General features: G+C 41.1%; 2 protein-coding genes across 6 annotated transcripts; one reads left to right on the forward strand and one right to left on the reverse strand.

The window, feature by feature from the left end:
• The first annotated feature begins 1,632 nt into the window (after nucleotides 1–1,632).
• ptpn22 (protein tyrosine phosphatase non-receptor type 22) lies at nucleotides 1,633–15,723 on the forward strand. Of its 2 annotated transcripts, XM_076097690.1 has the most exons (26): nucleotides 1,633–1,941; nucleotides 4,514–4,622; nucleotides 5,233–5,309; nucleotides 5,429–5,524; nucleotides 5,639–5,677; nucleotides 6,583–6,654; nucleotides 6,880–6,939; nucleotides 7,243–7,385; nucleotides 9,130–9,196; nucleotides 9,310–9,387; nucleotides 9,586–9,672; nucleotides 10,108–10,666; nucleotides 10,769–10,855; nucleotides 10,991–11,068; nucleotides 11,262–11,333; nucleotides 11,439–11,575; nucleotides 11,933–11,960; nucleotides 12,135–12,233; nucleotides 12,373–12,441; nucleotides 12,534–12,661; nucleotides 12,844–12,871; nucleotides 14,158–14,220; nucleotides 14,481–14,584; nucleotides 14,672–14,702; nucleotides 14,791–14,874; nucleotides 14,958–15,723. In XM_076097690.1, exons 1-26 carry the CDS (start codon nucleotides 1,840–1,842, stop codon nucleotides 15,017–15,019), a joined length of 2,559 nt encoding a protein of 852 aa, XP_075953805.1. In that variant the 5' UTR covers nucleotides 1,633–1,839; the 3' UTR covers nucleotides 15,020–15,723. The 2 variants fall into 2 exon arrangements, with proteins under 2 accessions (XP_075953805.1, XP_075953814.1); XM_076097699.1 differs by lacking the exons at nucleotides 1,633–1,941; nucleotides 4,514–4,622; nucleotides 5,233–5,309 and having other exon boundaries at nucleotides 5,478–5,558.
• Nucleotides 15,687–22,494, reverse strand: rsbn1 (round spermatid basic protein 1). 4 transcript variants are annotated; one of them, XM_076097724.1, is made up of 10 exons: nucleotides 21,864–22,493; nucleotides 20,875–21,521; nucleotides 19,507–19,644; nucleotides 19,014–19,156; nucleotides 18,703–18,870; nucleotides 18,223–18,331; nucleotides 17,571–18,127; nucleotides 17,223–17,258; nucleotides 17,107–17,141; nucleotides 15,687–16,670 (listed from the first exon to the last, which is right to left on the reverse strand). In XM_076097724.1, the coding sequence occupies exons 1-9, from the start codon at nucleotides 22,450–22,452 to the stop codon at nucleotides 17,120–17,122; spliced, it is 2,409 nt and encodes an 802-aa protein (XP_075953839.1). In that variant the 5' UTR covers nucleotides 22,453–22,493; the 3' UTR covers nucleotides 15,687–16,670; nucleotides 17,107–17,119. The 4 variants fall into 4 exon arrangements, 3 of the variants coding, with proteins under 3 accessions (XP_075953839.1, XP_075953829.1, XP_075953849.1); XR_012956009.1 differs by having other exon boundaries at nucleotides 17,107–17,258; XM_076097714.1 differs by having other exon boundaries at nucleotides 15,687–17,141.
• Nucleotides 22,495–23,380: the final 886 nt, after the last annotated feature.

Consider the following 23,380-nt stretch of genomic DNA (forward strand, 5'->3'; position numbering starts at 1 on the left):
GGCTGAGTCCCAATTTACTCAGATGTAGGCAGCTTCTTGATGTCCCTCCCTACCTTGCCCACTGGCTCCTGAGCCAGGAAGTCAAATTAGACATACAGGCAACAGGCAATGATTTTGCCTATAAAATCGCACAAACCACTGTGTAAATCGAAACACCCAAAATATCTATTTGGGTTAATCTACCACAAAGCCACTAGATGTCACCATACTATTGTTGTGCAACACCTGCTGGATCCAGCATGCAATTCATTGTTGTCTGCATCATGTCAACTAAATTGCAGTTAGGCTGCCTCCTCTTACATGCTTGCATGTAACTGCATTACAACTGCATGTCAACTTCTCTGGTAAGCTGGTTCTCATTACGTAGTCCTTATCATTTTGTTACTGGTATTTTCATCTTTATAGCATTATGCTAGCAGTAAGAAAATCTTACACAGTACAAATATGTTGAATTATTATAGTTGTTTATTTTATTTATCATACTCTAATCCAGCTTGCTATAAAGGGAAGCGTTGTACGCATGACTTAATGCCATTGTTCCTTGAAACGCAGCTCCTCCCATTGCTGTTTAAAGCCTAGTCCTACGTAGTCAAATTAGAAACTGGTCACCCATAGACAAATGACAGTAAGTTTTACAAGAAATGACAGTTTACATGATAGTATTTTGTCTAGGATACTGTGCAGTGGTTTACCAAAACAAATGGCTACTGTGGACAAGCAATAAATGAAGACCTAGAGTCGGGTTGGCCAAACCGTTTTGATTGTGAGCCATATACAGATGTGCATGTGACATAGAAAATGTATTTACTATCAAAATAACTAATAAACCATTTGCGGTTCGACTTCACAGTAGTGTATTGGTGTGGCCACATTACAGAAAGTGTTTCTGTATCTGCTGCTCTTTAAATTTAATTTGAATGAATCAAATGCTTTTAAAATCTAATTTGCATGGCCCCAAGGTTTCGATGTTATGTCTAAATCTGTAATTAAGTAAAGTTATGACAGATGAAAATGTCCAATTCTTGGTTTCTGTTCATGGCCTAAAGGCCCACTTAAAACATTGCGATGCAAATGTAAGATGTAAATCTATAAGTTTAATATTAAGATGTAACAAATAGAACAGGCAGAAATGCCAAGAGGTTAAGACATATAATTACAGTTAACTTTAGTCAACATCTAGAATGTGCAATGTCCATACAGTGCAGACCATTTGCAGCTGGCACACGGACCATAGTTTAGGTCACCCCAGACCTAGAAAATGAAGTGCGTTGCTGCTAATTCCCTGGCTCAGAACATCAGGATTTTCTGGATCCTCATGCAGACTTTCTCTTAACCACTCCCTCTGCCTCCATCCCTACCCACATCCCTCCTCCACCCCTCTTGTGCTTCTGGAATGTTGTCCAACAGGCTAGACTGCCTGCATTGCACTCTCACATTGGGTAGTAACAGTTGTTTGTGATTGTTCATATGCAAAAATCTATGGCCCACTGTGTTTGTGTGTGTGTGTGTTTCCTCTTCTAGTCCTGCTGTCATGCAATGAAACACCCGGGTGACTTTAGGACCCAGTGAGAGACACCCAGGGGGCGCGGCAATATTTTTAATCTGACCACAGAACCTGTTAGTTTACTCTTGCTTCCTCAAAGACAGTTCACACGTTCCCTCACTGTAGTTCCTTGAAGTGACAGTTGCAATAGAGAAGTGCTCTGTACAGCAGCAACAGAAGCGCCACAGCCCTGAACCCAAGCCTTGGCGACCCTAATCCATGACCCCTGGACGAGGACCTTTGTGTCCTGACATGCCTGTGAAAGGTGCCCTATCCCAGGGAGTGTGCAACCAGCCATGGAGCAGCAGGCCTGGATACTGAGGGACTTCCTGGTCCAGCTGGAGAGACAGGAGGCTGTGGACGAGCAGGCGCCTAATGGCATTGCTGGGGAGTTTACGGTGAGTCAACGGTTTGGTTTCTTTGGTTGAGGTAGCCCACTGTTGTGAAAAGTATAGATGAAGCCTCCATATAGTAGACTTATTCAATTCGTCGCTCTCGTTATCACATCACCAGAAGCCATGTAATAATAGCGATGTTTAGAGATACTGAATGAACTGAAAGTAAGTAGAACGAGAGGGAAAGTTCATAGTTTTACAGAGTTCCAGAAATTCACAAAAGCGTCTTGTTCAGGGAAGTAACGCGCTGCTATTATCACGCCACATTTGTGCTTCCTCTTTGCACTGACGCTTGTCATTGAAGGCGCATGGACAAGAAGGACCCATAAGCAAATACATTATAACATTAAACAGCGAACAAAGATTCAATTAGTCGAATCATTTATTCATGTATCACGTTTCAGTCTTACATATAACAATGCGTGAACATTCACACAGAAGCACATACATATATGCACAAAAAAAAACTCTTCCTCAGAAGTGGAAGGATGACATCATCAGAGGGCTGCTGCCATGGTGATGAGTGACATGCCAGTGCCTGAGGACAGCCCCCTGGTGCTTCACATGCTGATCCCAGCCCGACCACTCTGAAGGAAGGGTTCTATTGCAAATCTTCCTTTAAGAACAAAAAGCACTCTGTAGTGTTAGCAGCACAGATGGTCTGCAAGGCCTTTAGCAGACTGTTTGGAACTGGTAGAATTGGCCTCTAAACAAAAAGACCAGTGTCTCAACAAATCCTGTAAGCCTGGACGAGCCGTGACTTTAATTTGAGAATCAGACCTTTCGCACAGTAGATTCTGGATGGAAATCCTCTCAGTTCGTAAACCATCATGTCAGTTTCTAGTAAAGTGAGTCACAGATTCTGGTCATCCGGGGTTGAATCACAAAAAACTGACCATTGTGCGTTTGGTCACGTGTAACATGCCTGCTATTTGGCCCCTCTTTTTCTTGACTCTCCTGTAAGACTGAACTACTATGAAAATACTGCAAAAAATGCCACGACTTATTTTAATTATACAAATGCACCACAACTATCATAGATTTGTGTCAGAGCAGTAAGATGGTTCCTAAGTTAAGCATCGTAAGGCACACAACCACCAATACGACAAAAAACAATATACTATATATATATATATATATATATATATATATATATATTGTTCAATGTAAAACATTAATTCATTAATTTGCCCGGATATGCTGTCACTCATATAACAGCATTGATTATTTTGAAACTTTGTTTTCGCTAATCAAAAGTTGGGTAAACATAATTTAGTTGTGTTTACTGTATACTTGACTTTATCCGGTCATATAATCCCTCAACATAAGCCAACGCATGTTACATGTTACATTATATTTCATTAGAGAAGCAGTTTTCTCCCATTTGCACCCGTTATGTTTAGTCAATGAGCAGTACAGCTTATTACTATATCTCTGTGGAATCCAAAATCATGATAGTGTGAAATAGAACAGACATCAAACAAGATGCACTCTAAAAATACAACAGGTTATTAGGTACATAATACTGGGAACATTTTTATAATGCAAGGCAATCTAATACATAGTCTCAGCTAGAGAGAAAATCGAGCTTCATAAAGTTAGTATTTTACCCACCAGAGCCACATTCTTAACGCAACTTGATTTATCAGCAGAGTAGAATTGCGTGGGGTGAAAAGCATGTTACTTTGTGTGATATACAGTGAGAAAAAAAGACAGTAGTACTTTCTATGATGCCCATGTCTATAATGCATTATAAACCAACTTCTAATGTGTTATAATCTGCTTATAGCACTGTGTAATTATAGTTAAAAGTAAGTCAATATTTATAATGACTTATAATAGGCATAACACATTATAAAGCATTTCATAATTACTTATAAGGTCAAGTACCGTAATAGGTCATTGACTGACATTGTTTTTGCATGGATGCATTATAATCAGTGTTATAATACGTTACAATGGGATTATAAGTCACTATAAGCGGTCATTGTTTGCATTAAGTTAAGTGAAAATATCATTCAATCTTTTCAAGAACATTACACTAAATGTTGTAAAATTGTCTTACAGGTCATAAAATAAATTCAGTACTCTAATTTGACAAAACGTTTTGATGATTAACAGCTGAATGATGGACACTTATAGCGACTTATAACCAGGTTATAATGTATTGTCAACCTATACATCAGGAATGTCATTACTTCACTTAGAGCACCCAACAACAAATTAGAGTAACTTATAATCACATTGCAATGCATTAAAAGATGATTATTATGTATTACAATTATGGGAATTATAATACACTATGATCCTTGAAGTATAAAGTATTATGATACTTGACTTTATAAGTCATTATACATGCTTTATAATGTATTATAACTATTGTTATAAAGCTGCATGTATATGTATGACAATAATTATACACTGCTAAGCAGATTAAAACGCAATTATAAGTATGTTAACAATGTATTATCGGCATGGGCGTCATAGAAAGGGTTACCAAAAAGCTCTCTGACATTGTGCATTATGACTAAAATGCTGTAATTGAATGTAGGATTCTATCTTTCCTGTTTTTCAGAGGTTGAAAAAACAGTCGATTAAGTACCGCATTGACAAGACCTACCCGACCAAGACAGCAGAAAAGCAAGAGAACAACAAGAAGAACCGATACAAAGACATCGTTCCCTGTAAGCTTTGCTCAAGGCAGATTTATGAACATAGCGGTTTGCTATTTATACCTCTGCATAATCTGCATCAGGGCAGTTCAGACAAGATATGACTAGGACTCTAAATATATGTAGGTCCAAAAGTCATTTGACCTCCATATATTTACACATCTGGCACATTAATGCTGAAAATGTGTGTAGATGGATCAAAGAGTCATATGGCTTACGGTATTAAGTGACATTTAGATGCAAATATATAAAAACTATGATATGGCATGGTATGCAAATTATGTCCTAAATTAATCTATATGTGTATGATAACCTGGAATTATCCAAGGTGATATTGATTAGCTAAAATGTAATAAATAATGATCTTGTCTTTCTAGGTTAATGTGACTAATTATGTTGACATCATATCTAATTTATTTTATAAAAAATAGTGTTTTTTCTCATATCTATAACCATTGGACGATGTGGAATATGTCCATCCAGAAAAACGTAAAAATATTAAACATATTCTTTTCTAATTCTCTATATTCTTTTTTGCCATAAGGTTGTGAAGTACAGCACTGTCAAATACTCCTTCGTTGTGCGCCGTTGATCTTGTAACTACATATTCATCTCCTTTTAGTTGACCACACCAGAGTAAAGCTCACTCTCACCACTGTTAAAAATGACAGCGAATACATCAACGCCAGTTTCATCAAGGTAAATTAACAGTGTCCTTACAATATTCCTATAAATTGCATTTGTACATTTATGTAACTAATATGGTTTAAGCAAATGTTACTATCATCTCTTGACTATAAGTTGTGTTTTGTCTGCAGGGAGTGTCAGGCTCTAGTGCCTACATTGCTACTCAGGGTCCTCTGTCTCACACAGTACTGGACTTCTTGAGGATGCTTTGGGAGTACAACGTCACGGTATGACCCACCTGTCGTCTGTGGACACAATAAGGTCTTTTCTAACACATAATGTTGCTCTCAAAACTAGGTGCTTGGTTACATAAACTGACCCTTTGAATTCCTTGGCTATAGGTTGTGATAATGGCCTGTCGAGAATTTGAGATGGGAAAGGTAACACCATTTTTTATCCACATTCCACTTTTCCTCAAAAGACTGTGTTCCATTTGCTTGTAAACCATCAGCACTGTGAGTCAGTTTACCTTCAGCTCGCTGTGGTTTTGAAAACCAGAATGCGAGGTCATTCACCATATTCATACACCAGCCGTTTTGCTGTGACCTCACGTTCAGGGTGGGAGGAAACCTCCCAGTATGAGAAACTAGTCTAAGCTAAATGGAACTATTGAACATCATCACGCTGAACACGAGTCCGCTTTTAGCTTAGTGGTGGTGACCTGAAGCCACTATTTGGATGTACACCGGCGGTGGACCTAATGTCCCCCGCTCTTCTTCCGCCAGAAGCTTGTTATGGAGACGGTATAACGGCCTACATCTTTACATTGACAATTCTGGGTACATGTGCGACGTTTAAATTAAGCTTTGATCCGTCCCAGGCTTCGTACCATTCAACCATCTGCATTCTAATGACTCTGCTAAACTCCTGACCTCAACTACACATTCGTATGTGCTCCAAAGTTTACAGTAGCTCCCCCGGTCATGCTGACCTAGCAGCGTATGCACAAAGGACATCTTGTTCCTTTGGGACACAGCGTGGGCGACACTGTTACAAGACCTCTTCTTGAACTTACATGATTTTATGAGCGTGAAGTACATGAAAAGCGTGACTATTCATAGCTTTATGAATGTGCGACTGTGACGATACGTGAACTAATTCTAACCCAAAGGAATATGATTGCAGGATTGTAAAGATACATGAACAAACACATGAACTAAACTTTAAGCAAGGAATATAATTGTACACGCATACAAAGCCATGTCTGTTGTGTTTTTAAAACAGTTTCAAACTGTGTGAAAGGTAAAATGTGAAAAACACTGTGCTTTCTGTACTCTTTTTGTAGAAAAAGTGTGAGCGCTACTGGCCACAGAAACAAGAGCAGCCATTTGTCTGTGAGCCTTTCACAGTTTACTGTGTGAGTATTGTTTTTATTCTCGTAGTCACACTTCCTACTTTGACGGGTTTCTGTCGAAGTGTTCCACAACATGTTGCCATTGTAATCTCACACTATCTTCATACAACATGTGTCGTACAACAATTGATAATGCTATTATTAATAAAAATACAAAAATTGATGCACCCTTTTTTAAACAGCAAGAATAAATATTGACCTTGAAGATGCATTGCTGACTTATTACAGGATTCTGAGGAAAACAAAGGAGATTATATGACAAGGATGTTGAGGGTGACTTATCGCAACGTAAGTAGTGTTTGTACTGTACCCTGACTGTAAGAATAACGGTAATTCTCCTGAGACAAGCAAGAGATTAGCAGATTAATTTGTTATTAGCTGCAAAGACAAGCGGAAGTTGTTGAAATGACCCATGTAGTCATATTTGCCATCTTTGAAGAAGGATCTACTAACGTTTGCTAAAATCATTTATGTAAATGTTCAGCTTTCACAATGACACAGTTGCAAAAAAAACACGTAAACATGTTTTGTGCTTTGTAAAGAAGCTTACATTTTGGTCTACAATGTCGGCAATGCCTTTATTTTTTGCAGTGTAGCCGAACTCTGAAACAGCTGCACTATTTCAACTGGCCAGATCACGGTGTACCAGACTCCATCCCTCCCATTCTGGACATGTTGCACGAGATGCGATCCTATCAAGCCCATGACGATGTCCCCTTTTGCATCCACTGCAGGTCAGGCTTCTCTATGGAATTCAATTCTACTTAATCTCCTTAAGACAAACTATCTTGATCCATCTAATTATGAATATTTTTAGGCCTGTTGGGGTCTGTTTGCAGTTGATAAACAAATAAATAGCTATTTTAGTTATGATAAAATCCACAACAAATATCAATCGTGCAATCCGCAATAATGAAAGCATCTAGTTGGAATTTCTGGAAAGGTCCTCGACAGGTTCTACACTGATTTAAGTTTTTCAGCTTTTGGTAAACATGCTTCAAATACTTTCTATACATTCTGTATGGTGTTCCACTGGGCTGCACACTGTTCATGCTCCCACTAGGCCAAGTTAATTAAACAACATAGCTATGCGGAAAAAACACAACGGTCTCAATGGTTGGATGCAAAAAGCTTGGTATCATTAGTGTCATTATGACTTAAATTTAAGAAAGCATTCTCTGTCAGTAAGACCACATTTTTCAACCTTAGAATTTAGTAAGTAGACCATATCTGATGCAAAGAGATTCATGCGTTGGTCTTCTCTAATCTTTACTATTGCAGATGCTCTTTTAACTGGGCTTCACAAGTAATCAGTGAACTGATGTCACGGCATCTTTGACAGGCTCCCTGTCTCCTTCACGGCTCTGAATGATTCAGCACCTCAACACTCAGTCGACTGTGTCTGCCTCTACACTCTTAAGACGTATGGAGAGGCAACCTTTTCATTTTATGGACCAAAACAGCATTAAATCAATATTGAACAACTTATATCAATTTCATAAAGAAAAACAAAACAAAAACATTTTAAGACTTTTTGAAAATTGGAATAGTTGTTATGATATTATGATGGACAGGGCTTGTTTTATTGCAGGCAAACAGTGATCACACATTTAGTTATCATAGAGTAGTTACTATGGGAACGTATTTCCTGTGGGCAGAATGTGTATGTCCCCTACTTTAGGCCTTAGAGGTTAGGCCCCTCCTCCCTTTTCTTTGAAACAGGAATTGTGTGTAGGCGGTTAGCCAACGGCCCACTAGGTTTTAAAGTGTATGTGTGTATGTGTGCATTTCCCCTCAGTTTTTCCAGCCCTTACACTTCGGCTGATTTAAAACCCACATCCACCTTTTTACTGAAACTTACACAGTCTTGTGACTTGTATCAATCCACACAAGCATCTGCATGTGTGTGTTCTGTGCTTGGTTAAACAGCTGCAGTGTGAGGCCTTATGAGAAATAGTCCGTTCTCTGAATCAGTGCAAAACAGAGCTATTAGATATGTTTTATGCTATTAGATATGTTTTGGGTGGGCGCAAATATACAGTGAGTTGGATGTCCACATTTTAAACATTCAAATTAGTCAGTTACTTGGAATTTTATACATAAATATAAGTTATTTTAAAGTATATTAAAGTACATTTTTTTTGTTTTCTTTGTGATGACTAATTAGCAAATTTTGCTGTATATTTTGACTAGTTATTGATATAAATACTGTAAATGCGATCTGAAAAAGTGCCCACACCTTTTGAGGATGATGTGTCAGAAATGGAATGTTGAGTAAGTGGCTGATGCAACCTACATACCAGGAAATCACCCCACTTCTGAGTGATCATTACTAGACAGCTGTCAAAAGTGCAAAACGTGAATTTGTTCCTCAACAGCCACAGAAAAAAGAACGTAATATCACAAATGTTTGACTTACCAATTTGAGGGTCCTGAGCTGAGTGGTTAAAATGTGACTCTTTGCTGCTCTTTTTGTAGTGCTGGCTGTGGTAGGACAGGTGTCCTGTGTGTCATTGATTATACCTGGAACCTCCTGAAGAAACAGGTGAGAAATACCTGCAGTTCCTCAATACATTTTGCACATTATCCATCTAAAGTAAGATTAATTTAACAGTAAAGATTCAAGCTGGATTGTGCTGTTTGTGTGCTTGTTTTTAGATGATCACTCCAGATTTCAATATCTATGACTTGGTTCAAGATATGAGAACCCAGAGGCCCTCAGTGGTTCAAACCAAGGTAGTTTTTTTTTTTCTTTGTTTTTTTTAAACAAAGCATCACTTGTTACAAATCTTCCAACTGGCAGAACCAGACTTCAGTAAATTCTTTACGTCAGTTGCTTCCTCCTATCAAAGATCTTTTGATGATTTGTGTTTTGTGCGTCATGCCCCGGGGCTGTGTCACCTAACAGAGCAGGTTTTTGTTGTTTAACCTCAGGAGCAATATGAGCTGGTGTACAGAACCATCAAGTTGCTGTTTGAGAGATATCTGCAGTCCTTGGAGGCACAGACCTGCAGAAATAAGGTGAGCGATCAACAACACTCCCTTGTGAATGAGCCAGACATAAAAATACAATGGAAATATATAATACTGGCTCCACCACCGCCAATCGACAAGCACAACCATCCCAATCAGCAAGGCAGAAACAGCAGCTGTGGCAGGCTCTCTTGTGGTTTCAGTAGCACTGATGCAGAATGCAGTCACGTGATCAGATAGGAAAGTCAGTCATTTGCAGACAAATAAACTATGAAGGTTGTGTCAATAAGACTACTGCTTTACTTGAAGCTAAACACAAGTAGTTTGTGATTTGTTTGTGAAGTGTAAGACCTCTGCATAATATTGCATACTCCATAATACTACATGTATTGCCAAGCATGAATGCATGCGCATGCAAATTGTCTTTATTTATCAAAAGCTGTTGCTGCTGCTGTGACTCACTCATCTGTTCAAACTGGCCAGGTGACAACGGTCCCATCTTCCATCACGACTGACACTGAAAGCGAGCTCTCTGACCTGAGTGAGGAGTTGGATTTGCGGCCACAATTCCAGCACCTTCTTGATGAGGAGAGGGATGTTTTGCAACAGTACCACACTCCCTTGCCTTCCGCTTCAGAAAACCACATTGCCTTGAGAGCCAAGGACTTGCCGAGGGATCAGGAACAATGGCACCTACTCCGAACGCATCCTGAGGCCCCGACCATCCAGGACCCGCAGGAGAGACCTAAGATCCCCGTAATACAGGCGCATACCAGCCAGAGAGCCCCTGCAGATGAGGAGAGGATAAAGGAAAGCGATGACATACCATCACTGAACCCTCCACCTTCACCGGCTGTGGCAGCAGCCATTTGTCTGATGGTGGAAGACCCTTACTTTGACACACCAATGAGCTCCCCTTCATCAGAGGAAGCACCAATGGACTTGACTAAAGACGCCAAACAATGGAGAGATAGCCTCATCTTTAGCACGCCCTCCCTGTGTCTGAATGACCAGACTCTGGAGCTTAACTCTCCTGCCTCAGGTAAATGGTCATATTTGTGCAAGCTAGTCCGAACTACAGAGACAACAGGGTAGCGGAATTCAATGTTGTAGATATTTGCATTAACTGATGTGCATTTTGCAGGTACTGTTGAAGTTCGTAGAGATGAGGAGGTACCTCCTCCCCTACCTCAACGAACCCCTGATTCCTATGTAATAGCTGTGGATGCAGGTTGGTGTTCTCAGTGTAGATTAAAAACAAAATCTGGAATATAAATCATTAGTTTCTTTGAAGCTTATACTCTGTGCATATATCCTGGACTTTAGAGGATGGGATATATAACATGTTACGGTTTTTGTTTTCCAGAGCACCCAGATCCCTGTGAAAGGTTAACGCTCATCATTCCACCCAATGCTGCTGCTGAGGCTGTCAGGGAGCTGGGAAGTGAGAAAATATCTGAAACTCCTAAATATGTTCTTTGGGAACACTCAATTATGCTTTTCTTCTAGTGCCTCATCTCTGAAGATGACTGATCCCATTATTTGTAATGCAATTGTTTTGTTTAAACGTGGAGTGACTCTTCGATGTTGAAATGCGGAGTAAAATATCCAAAACAAACGATGATATATCTTTCCAGGCAGCCCCCCCTCCCCTGCCCCCGCACTTCCTGAGAGGACCCCAGAATCATTTGAGTTGCCACTTGATCAAGGTGACTTCACAATATCATAAATCACAATCAACAGTAATCATTCTGAATATAAGTTATAACTTCAAAATGTAATAGTTAAATTGATTATTCTTGGTTATCTTTCAGCCCCCGTGAAGCTGAAGTCAGAGGTCAAGCCGGCAGTGAAGCTGAACAGAATAGGAATGTCTTCAGAATGGTCTGGTGACTCAGAGCCAGCTGCCTCTGCATCTCAGAGTGAAACGAAACCATGGGTGAGGAGTAAGGTAAGGATAAAGTCTCTTCGCCGGAAAGTGTGACTTTCCGTAAGTGAGTGCCATGAGGGTTTGTGAGATGATGAGGTATGCATATTCACATTATTTGAGAGCATAATGAAGTCAGCATCTGTTTGACAGACACCTCTGGCCAATGGAGAATGTGGATGATACATGTGTCACCCAAACCATACATTGTAAAGTGGCGGCTCAAATAAAAGGAGATTCAAACCTCTTTCACTACCATGAAGTTTACACTTGAACTGATGGGTTGCTGAAATCATCCTTGTATAAATAATGTAATATTTAAATATTACGAGCATTTAAAATGTCAGTTATGTAACAGCAACATTCTTCTCTTTCTTGTAGAGTCTGAAAGTAAAGATGACCTTCACAGGTAAGATATGTATTACACGCAGGGCAAATGTGTATACGCACGCACTGGCTAAAAATAAAGCCACCTGACAAATTATTGAGAGGGATTCAACATTTCACATTATATCTGCCAGTTAATATGAAATTACTACACGTTTGTTTTGATTTAAACAGTATTTTCTTGTGATATCTCCAGTTCCAGAAACACATCCTGATCTTGCATCAAATACAACTTCAAACCTCCACCCCTACTGTCCACCTCAGGAGCCACCGACTCCTCCGCTGCTTCCTCAAAGTAAACTCACCACACTGAATGAAAAATTCGCAAACATTACTGTCTATGTTATAACATCATAACATACAAACCCACACAAAGAGAAAATAAAGGAATTCCTTGTTATTTAATAAGAAGTGTTTTATCTTTGGTTGTGCAGCTGAGGAGAGCCTGACTCCTCCACTTCCTGACAGAACCCCCGAGTCCTTCATCCTCACCACAGAAGAGAGTGTGTATATCATTGCCTCCGTGCAACAGAGAGACACAATTAGGCTCATGCTGCAGTACTTGTTGTCTAAGTAACGTGCTCTTTTCCAACAGTTCACGAGAAAACCGCACTCTGCCCACAGCCCTCAACGTGGCCCTTACCGAGGGTAGGCTTCTCATCTGAGTGGGATGGCACCGCTCAGCCTAAGAAATTCCTCGACGTTGTTATGAGCCGGAGCAAGGTAATGACTATCATACAAGTCAAAAAACTGGGGGTTACAGTTGCTTGTCAGCACACTAAATAGTGACACGCACCGACTCATTTTCCTTTACTAATCGCAGTGCTTTTCCATTCAGTAATTAACGTCAGAAGTTTCCATTTTATAGGACATTAACATATTTGCTCTAATTTTCCCCCCCACAGAGTGTTCGAGCTAAAAGTTCCAGACAAGGTAAGCTATTTGATGTCATGGATGAAGACTCCTTCCTCTTGTGCTCTCATTCTACCTCACCTGGAAAACGACTTGTAGCCTGTTGCTGTGTCGCCGGTACTGTGAACACAGCATTAAGGTGGAACACAACCTAAATTAAGAATGCCAACATGTTATTTTCATGTCCTGGAGAAGTTCAATCAATATTTGTGAACATGAACTACTCTCTCTCAAAGCCAGAAACCAGAGAAGTAAGTCTCTAACATGTGATGTCATCCAGGGGCAGAGCCATGAGGCTTCTGGGGCTTCAGTCCCCAACGTTTTGTCAAAAGTAGTACTCCAGCATAGTACAACAAAAATAAGATTAGTAATGCTGTTTACGCGAAAATCCTACCCAACATATGTAGGCCTATGTTATTTTTCTTAAAAATAGTAACAGACATTTTCTTTTTTTGAACTGCGGCAGGGGTGAAAATGTAGTCTTCCTCCAACACTTGTTGTGTTATGGTTATAAATTGATGACGACAGTTGAAAAACAACAAAATAGGCTCTAAAGGATGATTTTTTTTTCTTGGCAACTGTCAGGTTTTTCCAAATAATTAGGCATTGTATTATCTCAAATGGCTTGAAAAATATTGCATATAACTGCAGTAACTGGGGCCGGGGCTTCCTCACCCCCCTCTTTTTTGTATACCCAAATGAGCTTTAAGATATTGTGGTGTACTCAGTTCTGAAACAGAAAATGTGCCCATATACCCAGAACATTCCCCTGGGTGCTCTCAGTGTCATCAAGAACATCTTTCCCAATGCATTGTCTATGAAGCAGGTCCAGACTATACTTACTATATGACATCACCCATTTGAGTTTCAGCACTCTAGTTCAGGGATTTTGGAGAGAGTTGTTCATGTTTACGAACATTTTGTACTATTTTAGACCATAGGAATAATCTGAATTTTGAAAATGGCCGCACTTCCCCTTTAACAGCAGCAGGACGGTGCATGGGTTCGACTCAATATAAAGTGCTCATGTTCATCATAATGATTTACAAGCTTTTAGACAACAATGGAGGTTTATTCTATTATAATTTGGGCACACAGATAATACTGAGTGGGATCCATTTATTTGTTTAAGGTTGAAGTTGTTATTTAGAGGAACCTATCTTCCACCACCGGGAGGCATCCTTTACCAAAAACAAGAGATGAAAGCTTGACTGGGAAAATGCCATGTTAGTTGTTGTCTTGTTCATGATTAATCTAAAATATTGTGTCTGTATGAGGGACAGTTTATCATTGTGTTTCCACTGCAGAGCCCCTTACCGCGGTTCGGCAGCTTGCTCCACCTCCTGTGGTCGTGGCGGGAGCAGGAAGTGGTGAGTTGCTTCAGACAGAGGGGCTGAACACTACACTGCAGCCTCTCTCACACACACTCGTATTATTAGACATTTACTTGTTATTAGATACACGTATCCAACATTCTGTCATATAAAACAATTGTTCAAGGATCGACAACACAGGTGGTCTTTCTCACAAATCCATTATGTAGTGAGTGCATGGGGGGGGGGGTCGCCATCGGGGCAGTTTCAAAATGCAGCAAATCATTTTATTTCCTTTCTGTTTCTGTGTTCTTTAGCGCAAGTGGGGCAGCATGATGTGAACCGCAGGCCCTCTCTGAACACTGAGACATCAGGAAACAAATCAGACAAAAGCAACGCGAAGGGCCTGTCTCGATCAAAGGTAACACAAGAACTGCACGCAGCTAGTTAAAAAGAACATTTTTAGATGTAGCAAATTAAATCTATGGTTTTGTCTCCTTTGTCCCAGAGTCTGAAGTTTTTTAGACACAAACAAAAACGTAAGTGTTTATTTAACTGTTAGCTCAATAAATGAACTGATGTTTATAGGAAAAGTAGGATTAACACGTTTTAAAACTATATCCTCAGCTAAAACTGACCCTTCACCGGCTCCCAGCCAACCTGGAACACAACCTCCAGCACATGGCGCTTCATCTTCAGTGTTCAAATTTGGTAGGATATGATATTATACAATAAAGACATTATACAATGTTACATACAATTTTTTTTGTGACACCATCTTTCACCTTCCACAGGATTTGGGAACCGTTTTGGAAAGCCAAAAGGCCCCAGGAGTTATCCAGAGACCTGGGTTTGATATTTAGAGTCATCCATCTCTAAATATCCAAGCTGGACCCGTTCTTGTAATGGTGATCAACATAATCCATTGCACCGCTAAAGGACTCGTATGCAGTGGACCTGAAACGCACTTCTCTTCTCTCGCACAGCACAGTAGCACCCTCAGCAGCAGAGAACAGGAAGTACCTCGTTACCAGCTCTGATGCACTTTGTACAGTATGTCAACTAAGGTTGATTTGTAATCTGTGAGCATCGCTCACTGAACAACACGGACAGCAAACGATGACTTTAATGTTGACTCAAAAACTCAGGCGATAGATTAATTTGCTTGGGCAGTCTGCAGTGAGAAGTTTGACACTTCTTGTTTTAATGCTTAAAGCAACGCTGTTTTACTAAAACATATTTTGTTACGTGTGTGCATTTGTGCTTTTGGAATGAAATGTGAAAACCGGTATGACTTTGCATCTACTTCATCACTTTTTCTATTATAAAGACAAAAAAACTAAACATCGTTCAGTGTACAATGCGTGTCATTTAGTTTTTCTGCCATAATTAACACGTCCATCTTTAGTTTATAAATTAATTTTATAGGATTGTCAACTTGTCAAAAGGTACAGTGAATGTGATGTATACCGACTATGCATATGATGTACCTGTACAGTTAAACAGTGTTATACACACACTGGTTACACACAAAATTATTTATTAAAAATATAGAAAGTCTCTGCACTCTTATTGTGTTTTCTCTACTGTCTGTAACTGATCACCCAGGAAACTGACAACATTGATTCAAAATGCCTCAGTACAAACATCAACAACATCAATCACTGGTGCTAGAACACAGCGCCACAACAGGTACAAAGGTATCGTAACTTATTCCGACATTGAGCTAGTAAGACAAACATATTTCTGACAAACTAAAACAATAACTGAACAGGATCTCGTAGGCATGACACTATGATTTAGTAATTGTATCTCTCAGGTAACGTTCAGATAAAAAGCATCACGCGAGCAATATTTGTAATAAATAAAAAAAACTAAACAAGATGCACTATGGCTGCTTGGACAATCCCCATTTTACCATTCTACTCATCAATAAATAACCCTCACAGTTTTAGCTGAGGCAAAGCGTACACAGTACAAGGCACTAAAACATAGCCAGTGGTAGAGCACAGGCAGTATCACAACATCACTTCCTGTATAGAAGACTAAAGATAAAAGGACTCGGAGGTTCAGATGAACTGTGAATCTGATCAGAAACTTTGGGTGACAATGTTTAACGTTATTTTTAGGACAGTTCAGTCTTTGATCATTTTGATACAGGACTCATTATTTCCACCTATAAGAAAAACAACAACAGGCATTCACAATATAAATCCCCACAATAACACTCGCCTACTACCATAGGCGAGTTCAGTCTTTGATCATTTTGATACAGGACTCATTATTTCCACCTATAAGAAAAACAACAACAGGCATTCACAATATAAATCCCCACAATAACACTCGCCTACTACCACAGGAACCCTCTACAATGGTCCTCATCACCCGCGTGACAAAACCAGCTCAAAACTTAAAGGTGAGAGTGAATTTAAATCAAATGAATCCCCATGTTCCCAGCTATAACAACATAATATATACATACCAAATTCTGATGACACACTCCACACCTGAAGAAACAATTCAGACAATTATTGCTAAGTGCAATCATTTAGAGGCGCTCCTATACTTAGATAATAATCTTAAATATCCAGCACTGGTTATTCACCTGTGTTCATATCATGAAATATCTTAAATAGTAGCAACAGTAAGAAAAAGGGGCATTGTATAAAATGTTTTTTTAAATAAAGAAATTGTCCAAACCGCTATTTATAAAGAAAGAAAAAAAAGTGGTAAGTGCTAGAAGATGAATTGGATAATTATAATTCTCAACTCAAATTTTTAATTATTTAAAAGAGACATTTGAAACCAAAGACTCATTCAGATTTTCCTTTGTTTACTGGCTGTAACCAATCCAGGAAATCAAATGTGTGGCGAGCTTTTGATTCAAATGGCAAAGGGCCCAGCTTCACAGGCAACATCCTCAATCTCCGAAACTACACGTACCTTCTGGGTAAGGTCAGTCTAGATGCACTTTGTCACTGAAATGAATAAAACTGTGTCATGTCGATATCATGCGTCGAGAGTAATCATATCGTATATATGTAAAAAAACGACTCCACCTGCTGCAGACTTTCCAGCTTCGATGAAGTAATTCTCTGAAAAGAAGAAACAGCGGAGCCTTCAACATAGATTAAACGTCGCACAGTAAGAGTTGGCAACTCATAGTCAGTCTACCGATAACAGTTTCTTTACATGATACACACAGCTTGAATGAGACAGTAGAGCGTTCCAGTTTAAGTGCTAAAAATGTGTTACACAGTCCCATCGAATCCCTTTGGCTGAAAAACATATTGGAACATTTCATGAACATTTAAGGATACAGAAAAGAGTGTGAAGAATAATTTAAAGGCTTCCTGATTGACGCAGGTGTCAGATTTAGTCAACGCTTCTTTCAGGTTCACTCTTACCCCGGTGTGAAGAGAGAGATTGTGGGGTCATTTAGGGAACGCTGCTGTGTGGACGAGAGCTGGATGGGCCCTTTTGAAGGTGTACAACCAGGGTGGACTGTTTTCGAGAAAAGGTGGGGATCTCGGTATGTTGGGGGCACGTGAGCAGATTTGGTGGGCTGTGGAGGGGCTGGCTGAGGCTCCCGGGGAGGTGTTGCCGGCCTCTGGAACTCTAGTTCTTCAGTCTTGGCCACGCCACCTTGAATGTTGTCCGCCTGTGGCCGTGCACAGGGGGCTACGGTGGCGTCAGGCCTGGCAGGGGAGGCAAAAGAGAATCGCCCAAAGGTGGAGCTGAGATCATTGGGCCGCCTCTCCTCCTCCTTGCCCTTGCCCTCTGGATGGTACTGTTTGAGGCGGATGTGCCACGCCAGGCTGCAGACTGCAGACACGGTCTTAAACTGGTGGATGACATTCCTTGGGATGAAGTAAATGTCGTCGTCACAGAGCTGGACGCGGACGTAGCGGATGCCCTCCCTCCTCAGCTGGTTGAGCTTGGCATCGTCTACCCACTGGACACACTGCATGAAAACAATACAGTGGTTTCATGCTTAACATTTTAGAAACAAAGAGATAGATCCTAATGGATTATTTATGTAAAATACCAGTTCCTCACCTGAGACACTGGGGGCTCATACAGATCCAGCTGCAGCCTGTGGACAACTTCATTGAAGTCCCCAGCTTGGAAACACACTACGTCTTTGGTTATTCGAGGTTGGTTGTTCCTGTAACAGATCGCACAAAAAGCATAAAACACACAGACATATTGCATACTCCTTCCTCATTACATATGATGTCAATGCAAACATTTAGAAAAGGTAGGGTTGGTAATATTCTTCCAAAATATTTTTTGTTATATTTCTTGAAATTCTCTTGACATCCCGACAGTGGCATTGGGAGGGACGTCAGTGCTGCCAACTTGGCTACTTTCTCGCTAGATTTAGCAACATTTAGCAGCTAGTGCTGCGAGCTACTTTCATTGGTAAAGAGACACTGGGCGGGATTTTTCGTTTGGAGAATAAATAAAAAAAATCTCCAGCTAACTCATGCCAGTTCCTCACCAACTCGAGCTTTATTGACTTTAAAAGACGCTCACCATTCTCCAAACTGCACAGCCTTCAGAACCCCCACAGCAGCAGTGCTCTGCCAGTCAAAGCTCTGGCCTACATGGTCAGCATGGGCCTTAGTCCGGTCCTCAAACAGAACCTCTCTGGGTTCACTGGCCCTCGGCAGGTAGTGCAGATTTTTGATCTCATTCATGGACCTAGACAAAAAGATGAGAGGATGGGAGAGGATAGGGACAGAACAAAAATACTTTCACAATCTAAACTCATAATCACAACTGTATTTCACATCGTATGGATATGGAACCGTGTTTATATATTTCCCTTGCAGCTGGAGCGGTACCTGCGTCTTTTGAACGGAGACTTGGGCATGTCGGCAGTGGGCACCATTTGTTCTCCTGGTCGCACCCACATGATGGGCCCATCGTCACTTTGAGAGCGACAGTCCAGCTTCAGACTGGAGAGGCTTCCCCACGGGAGGGTCATCTGTGGTGACGCACACACACAGACAGACGTTTGTGTGAGTCAAACAGTATGTTGGTGACACAACTGATGAAAAATGACAGGCCACCATATACAAATAAAACACTAAATACCTTACGTGATTACGGACTATGAGTCAAAGTCCTCCAATCAGGTGGCAGGCAGAGCAAAAACAATGGGCCTCATGCAAGAACCACTCGTACGAAAATGTTCTTGCATGAGGCCCATTGTTGCTCAGACTGCCAAAGCATGGTATAGTACATAAGGCTGAGTACAAACGTCCCCCCCCACCCCCCACTATGCTCCTTAGAATATTTATAAAAAATATAAAAACAAATCTTCCTCTGTTGGACCTTGAGAAAGGGCGACTCCTCCAGCATGTCAAGGAACTCTGGGAAATAGTCTCCAACTTCCTCGTCTACAGCTCCCACCAAGCTGATCTGCCTCATGGGTCCAGACCGGTATGTTCCTGAGCAGTAAGTCCGGCTCACCTAGGACAGGAGAAACAGGTTATGCCTTTCAGTGTGTGCCCTTCGATCCTACACACTAATTGTATCCATACTACATTGTGTGTCGTATACTATATACTTTACATTCCGCTTTTCCAGTTAGTAAACATAAAAGATATATGTATGTATCACAACTACACAACACTCACTTCCTTGGTATTGTCATCACTGCTTAGAGTAAACAGTAAAATATTACGTTTTAACTTATATAATCCTTTACGCTAGAGGTAGAGTTTGCACTCAGGCCACAGGGGAGTGGCTTTAACGAAGCTACAGCAGCTTAACAGACCCTTGTCATTCTGTACAGTTACACTGATGGCATACCTTACATGCTAATGATTGTGTCGAGGAGATACACGGCAGACCACCGCCTGTGATTTTTATACTATTATAGGTTAATTTCTTTTTACAAATTGGCTCTCACTGTGCCTTCTGCTGCAGATCTAACAACACACATGTTGACATCCTGACTCACTCGTTCTCCTCTCTGACGTCTTCCTCAGGCAGCGAGGGAAGATATAATCCTGCATCCAAAGCGACTACATTAGATCTCTGTATAAACAGGGAACACTTGGCACAAGCACAGGTTTTTAAGACCGAACAACGGTGCCCTTTGGATTGAGTCTACTAAACATGTGCTTAAACGTATTTGTATGCCCCAGAGACACTGCAGTCAGCTCTTTTATACAGGTATTTAGATCCATATTACTTGAGTTCAGAGTTCCTCTTCAAAAAGGTCTCTCTCAATGCAGCATGAGGTCTGACTGTAACCGGCTACAACCATGCCATGCCACAATGGGTTTAATACGTTATACTTTTTATATGCGAGCATTCTATTCTACTTCACTCTTGTTTTGTCTACCATCAAAGTCTGATCATTTAAAAAAAAGCTTTTTAAGAAGGTTTTCTGGCTCCAATTTCTCAAATGTGAACATTTGCTGATTTTCTTAGATTCATAATGGTAAATTTTATCTTTTGTCATTTAAGACTGCTGGCTGGACAAAAGGAGCATGACATTTCTTCGCTATTTTCTCACATGTTAAAGACTAAATCATATCAATTCATACCAAATTCTAAAAAAAAGGCCACTGGCTGATTGAGCCGATCCACAGCACCACCACCATGACTCTCATCAGAAGATATGATCTATGACTTTGGTTGTGATAAAAGTGCAGTTGTTTCGTACAAACACCTCTTCCCTTCTTCACATACCTGAGAGTGAAAGTTGGCAATAGTGGTGGTCTCAATGTCTTTCTTGCCCAGTATCTCCATTTTGACCGGCGTGTTGGGGAAGTTGAAGGCAAAGTAGTCCAGGAAGTCAGGTAGGGAGGCGGCTGCACTGTGCACCACTGCCAAGGCATACGAGGCTGCACCTCTGGGTGTCTCAGCAAAGGCCAACTCCAGAAACTCCTGTGAAAAGCACTCCATCTCAGCCGGGCTGAGACCAGCGATCTCATCAGCATACGCGTGCAGAACTGATCCCCCGCCATTGGCTTGCCTTTCCTCGTGCATGAAGCGTCCGCACCAGGTGCCCGTCTGCAGGCAGGAGCTGCGGATGTAGTGGTCTTGGTGGGAGAGGAAGGGGACGTGTCCGAGCTTGAGGGCACGGAGGTAGGGTTGGTGGTTGTCCACGGTGTCTCTGCTTTCATGCTTCCTGGTGCCAGGCAGAGGCGGGTCAGGGCGAACGGGCAGAGTGACGTCTGCCCCAATCCCCACAGTCTGAACCGCTTTGTTGTGCATGAACCGGACCTTTTTGGCACCGTGCTCATCCTCGCGGTGCTTCTTCTTCTTCCTTCTCTTCTTCAGGAGGTATTCCTCCAGTGTCAGAGACTTGACATTCCCGTTGTGGGGCCTTGGCTCTACAGGTGCATAAATAAAAGGAAAATGTAGAAGGGGCAGGGTACACATAGAGTGGAAGGGAAACACCACATGTGATGATTTTCTAAACAATGCATGATTTCATCATTATGAATCAGCATGCTTCCCACAGTAGCAACATTGTTGTGCAGGAGTTATTAAACGTATTTACTAATTGTCATGGCACCTTCAGATTATTTAAAATAATTTTAAAATACAACAGTTGTAAATAATTTATGTTGGTCCCTGGACACACACACACACACACATATATATCCCTACCATTTTTTAATAGATAGGCCTACCCTACCCATTTTATATATGCACAAAATAAAAAAACTCACCCTTCTTTTTCTTGAGTTCCGCGTGTTTCACATTTGCCTCGGTATTCTCCTTCTTCAGCTTCAGCTTCAGGTCTTTATCCCGATGCTTTTCTTTGAAATCCTGGGGCTTGGCCTTGACCACTTTGAGAGCCGTGAACGTGAAGAGCGCAGGTGGCTCAGAGAGCACCGCTTGCTTCTTCTTCTTCCTCTTCTGCAGCTGCTCTGGTGCCTTCCGCGGCTGAGGAGGAGGCGGAGGCGGCAGAGTCGGCTGCAGGTTTTTTGTGCCATTGGTAAGACCGCGGTTGTGGCACGGATGGTGGTGGTGGTGGCTTTGCGGATGGATGTGCGGGACATGTTTATCTGCGCTGAACTTGTGTGGTTTCGGACTCTGCTGCGGCTGGTGCGGCTGGTAGGTCCGGTGCTCACCGTGCTGGTGGTTGTGATGGTGGTGATGGAGCTTCACTTTCTTCTCTTCTTTCGCAGACTTCTCCCGTTTGTCAGCTGACGGCGACGCGTCCCTTTTCTTCTTCTCTCTGATGAATCTATCAAGCCTGTCCCTCACCTTCTCTTCTTCTACTTTGGCCCGGAGCAAGTCTACTTGAGCTGCCATCTTTGCACGTAGGCTACATTTAAAGGGGCTCGCTGATTCTACTGCGCAGGTGTCCGAAAAATGTGTAGTCCTCCTGCCGTTAGTTTGTAGTTCATTTCCTGCATCGTGTGTCTGTTTGCGCACGCGTAACGCATGGAGCTGTGGATTATGTAGTATCAATATTGCGAAGGCTCATGGGAGTTTGAGTATACTGTGCCGACTGCGTGAGACTTCGCACGCACTCACCGCTGCCCAGCTGACGTAATGGTTCACGAGAGGCAGCGCGTCACCGTTTACAGCAGTACGGCATGTTCTCTAACGTGAGGCAGAACATAAACTGCGACATTTTTCATTCGACTTCACAATGAAAAAATGATATATTGGAGGACACAAACAATGTCCCATCTACTTGTTTGATGTACTCTAGTAATGCATGTGGATATTTCAAAGTGTATTTTGAAGTTCATATGATGGCAATGTTCATATTGGCAATTAAGACAGACAAAAGATTCTCTTAAAATCTGTGGTGGCAGTCAAAGACCTTGAAAAAGTAATGTAACGTCTAATATTTTCGTGGCACACCCACCGATATAAACTGAGGCTAAATTAACTTGTGCATCTTCTAACAGACCTCAACATGCTCCCCCAAATCCACAAACAAACAAAAAATACTCCAGCCATGTTTATTCAGTAAACCTTTATTTATCAGTGCATGAACAGAATGCCATGACCAGATTATTACTTTTCACCCATTTTTATATCTTTTACTCTCAGCTCCCTTAAAAAAATAATGAAACGATTTACAGAGGATTTTATTTTTTTTCCTGCATGAAGGCAAATATTTATACAGGTGCTGTACAATTTATAAACATTTACAACTACCATGATGTCAAAACTAAAAGACTCTTTTTATATATATATATATGTTGGAGCAATGCAAGGCCACAGT

The sequence above is a fragment of the Anarhichas minor genome, unplaced genomic scaffold (genome assembly GCF_050575085.1).
Source record: "Anarhichas minor isolate MPS153535 unplaced genomic scaffold, ASM5057508v1 ptg000003l, whole genome shotgun sequence".
Taxonomy (NCBI): domain Eukaryota; kingdom Metazoa; phylum Chordata; class Actinopteri; order Perciformes; family Anarhichadidae; genus Anarhichas; species Anarhichas minor.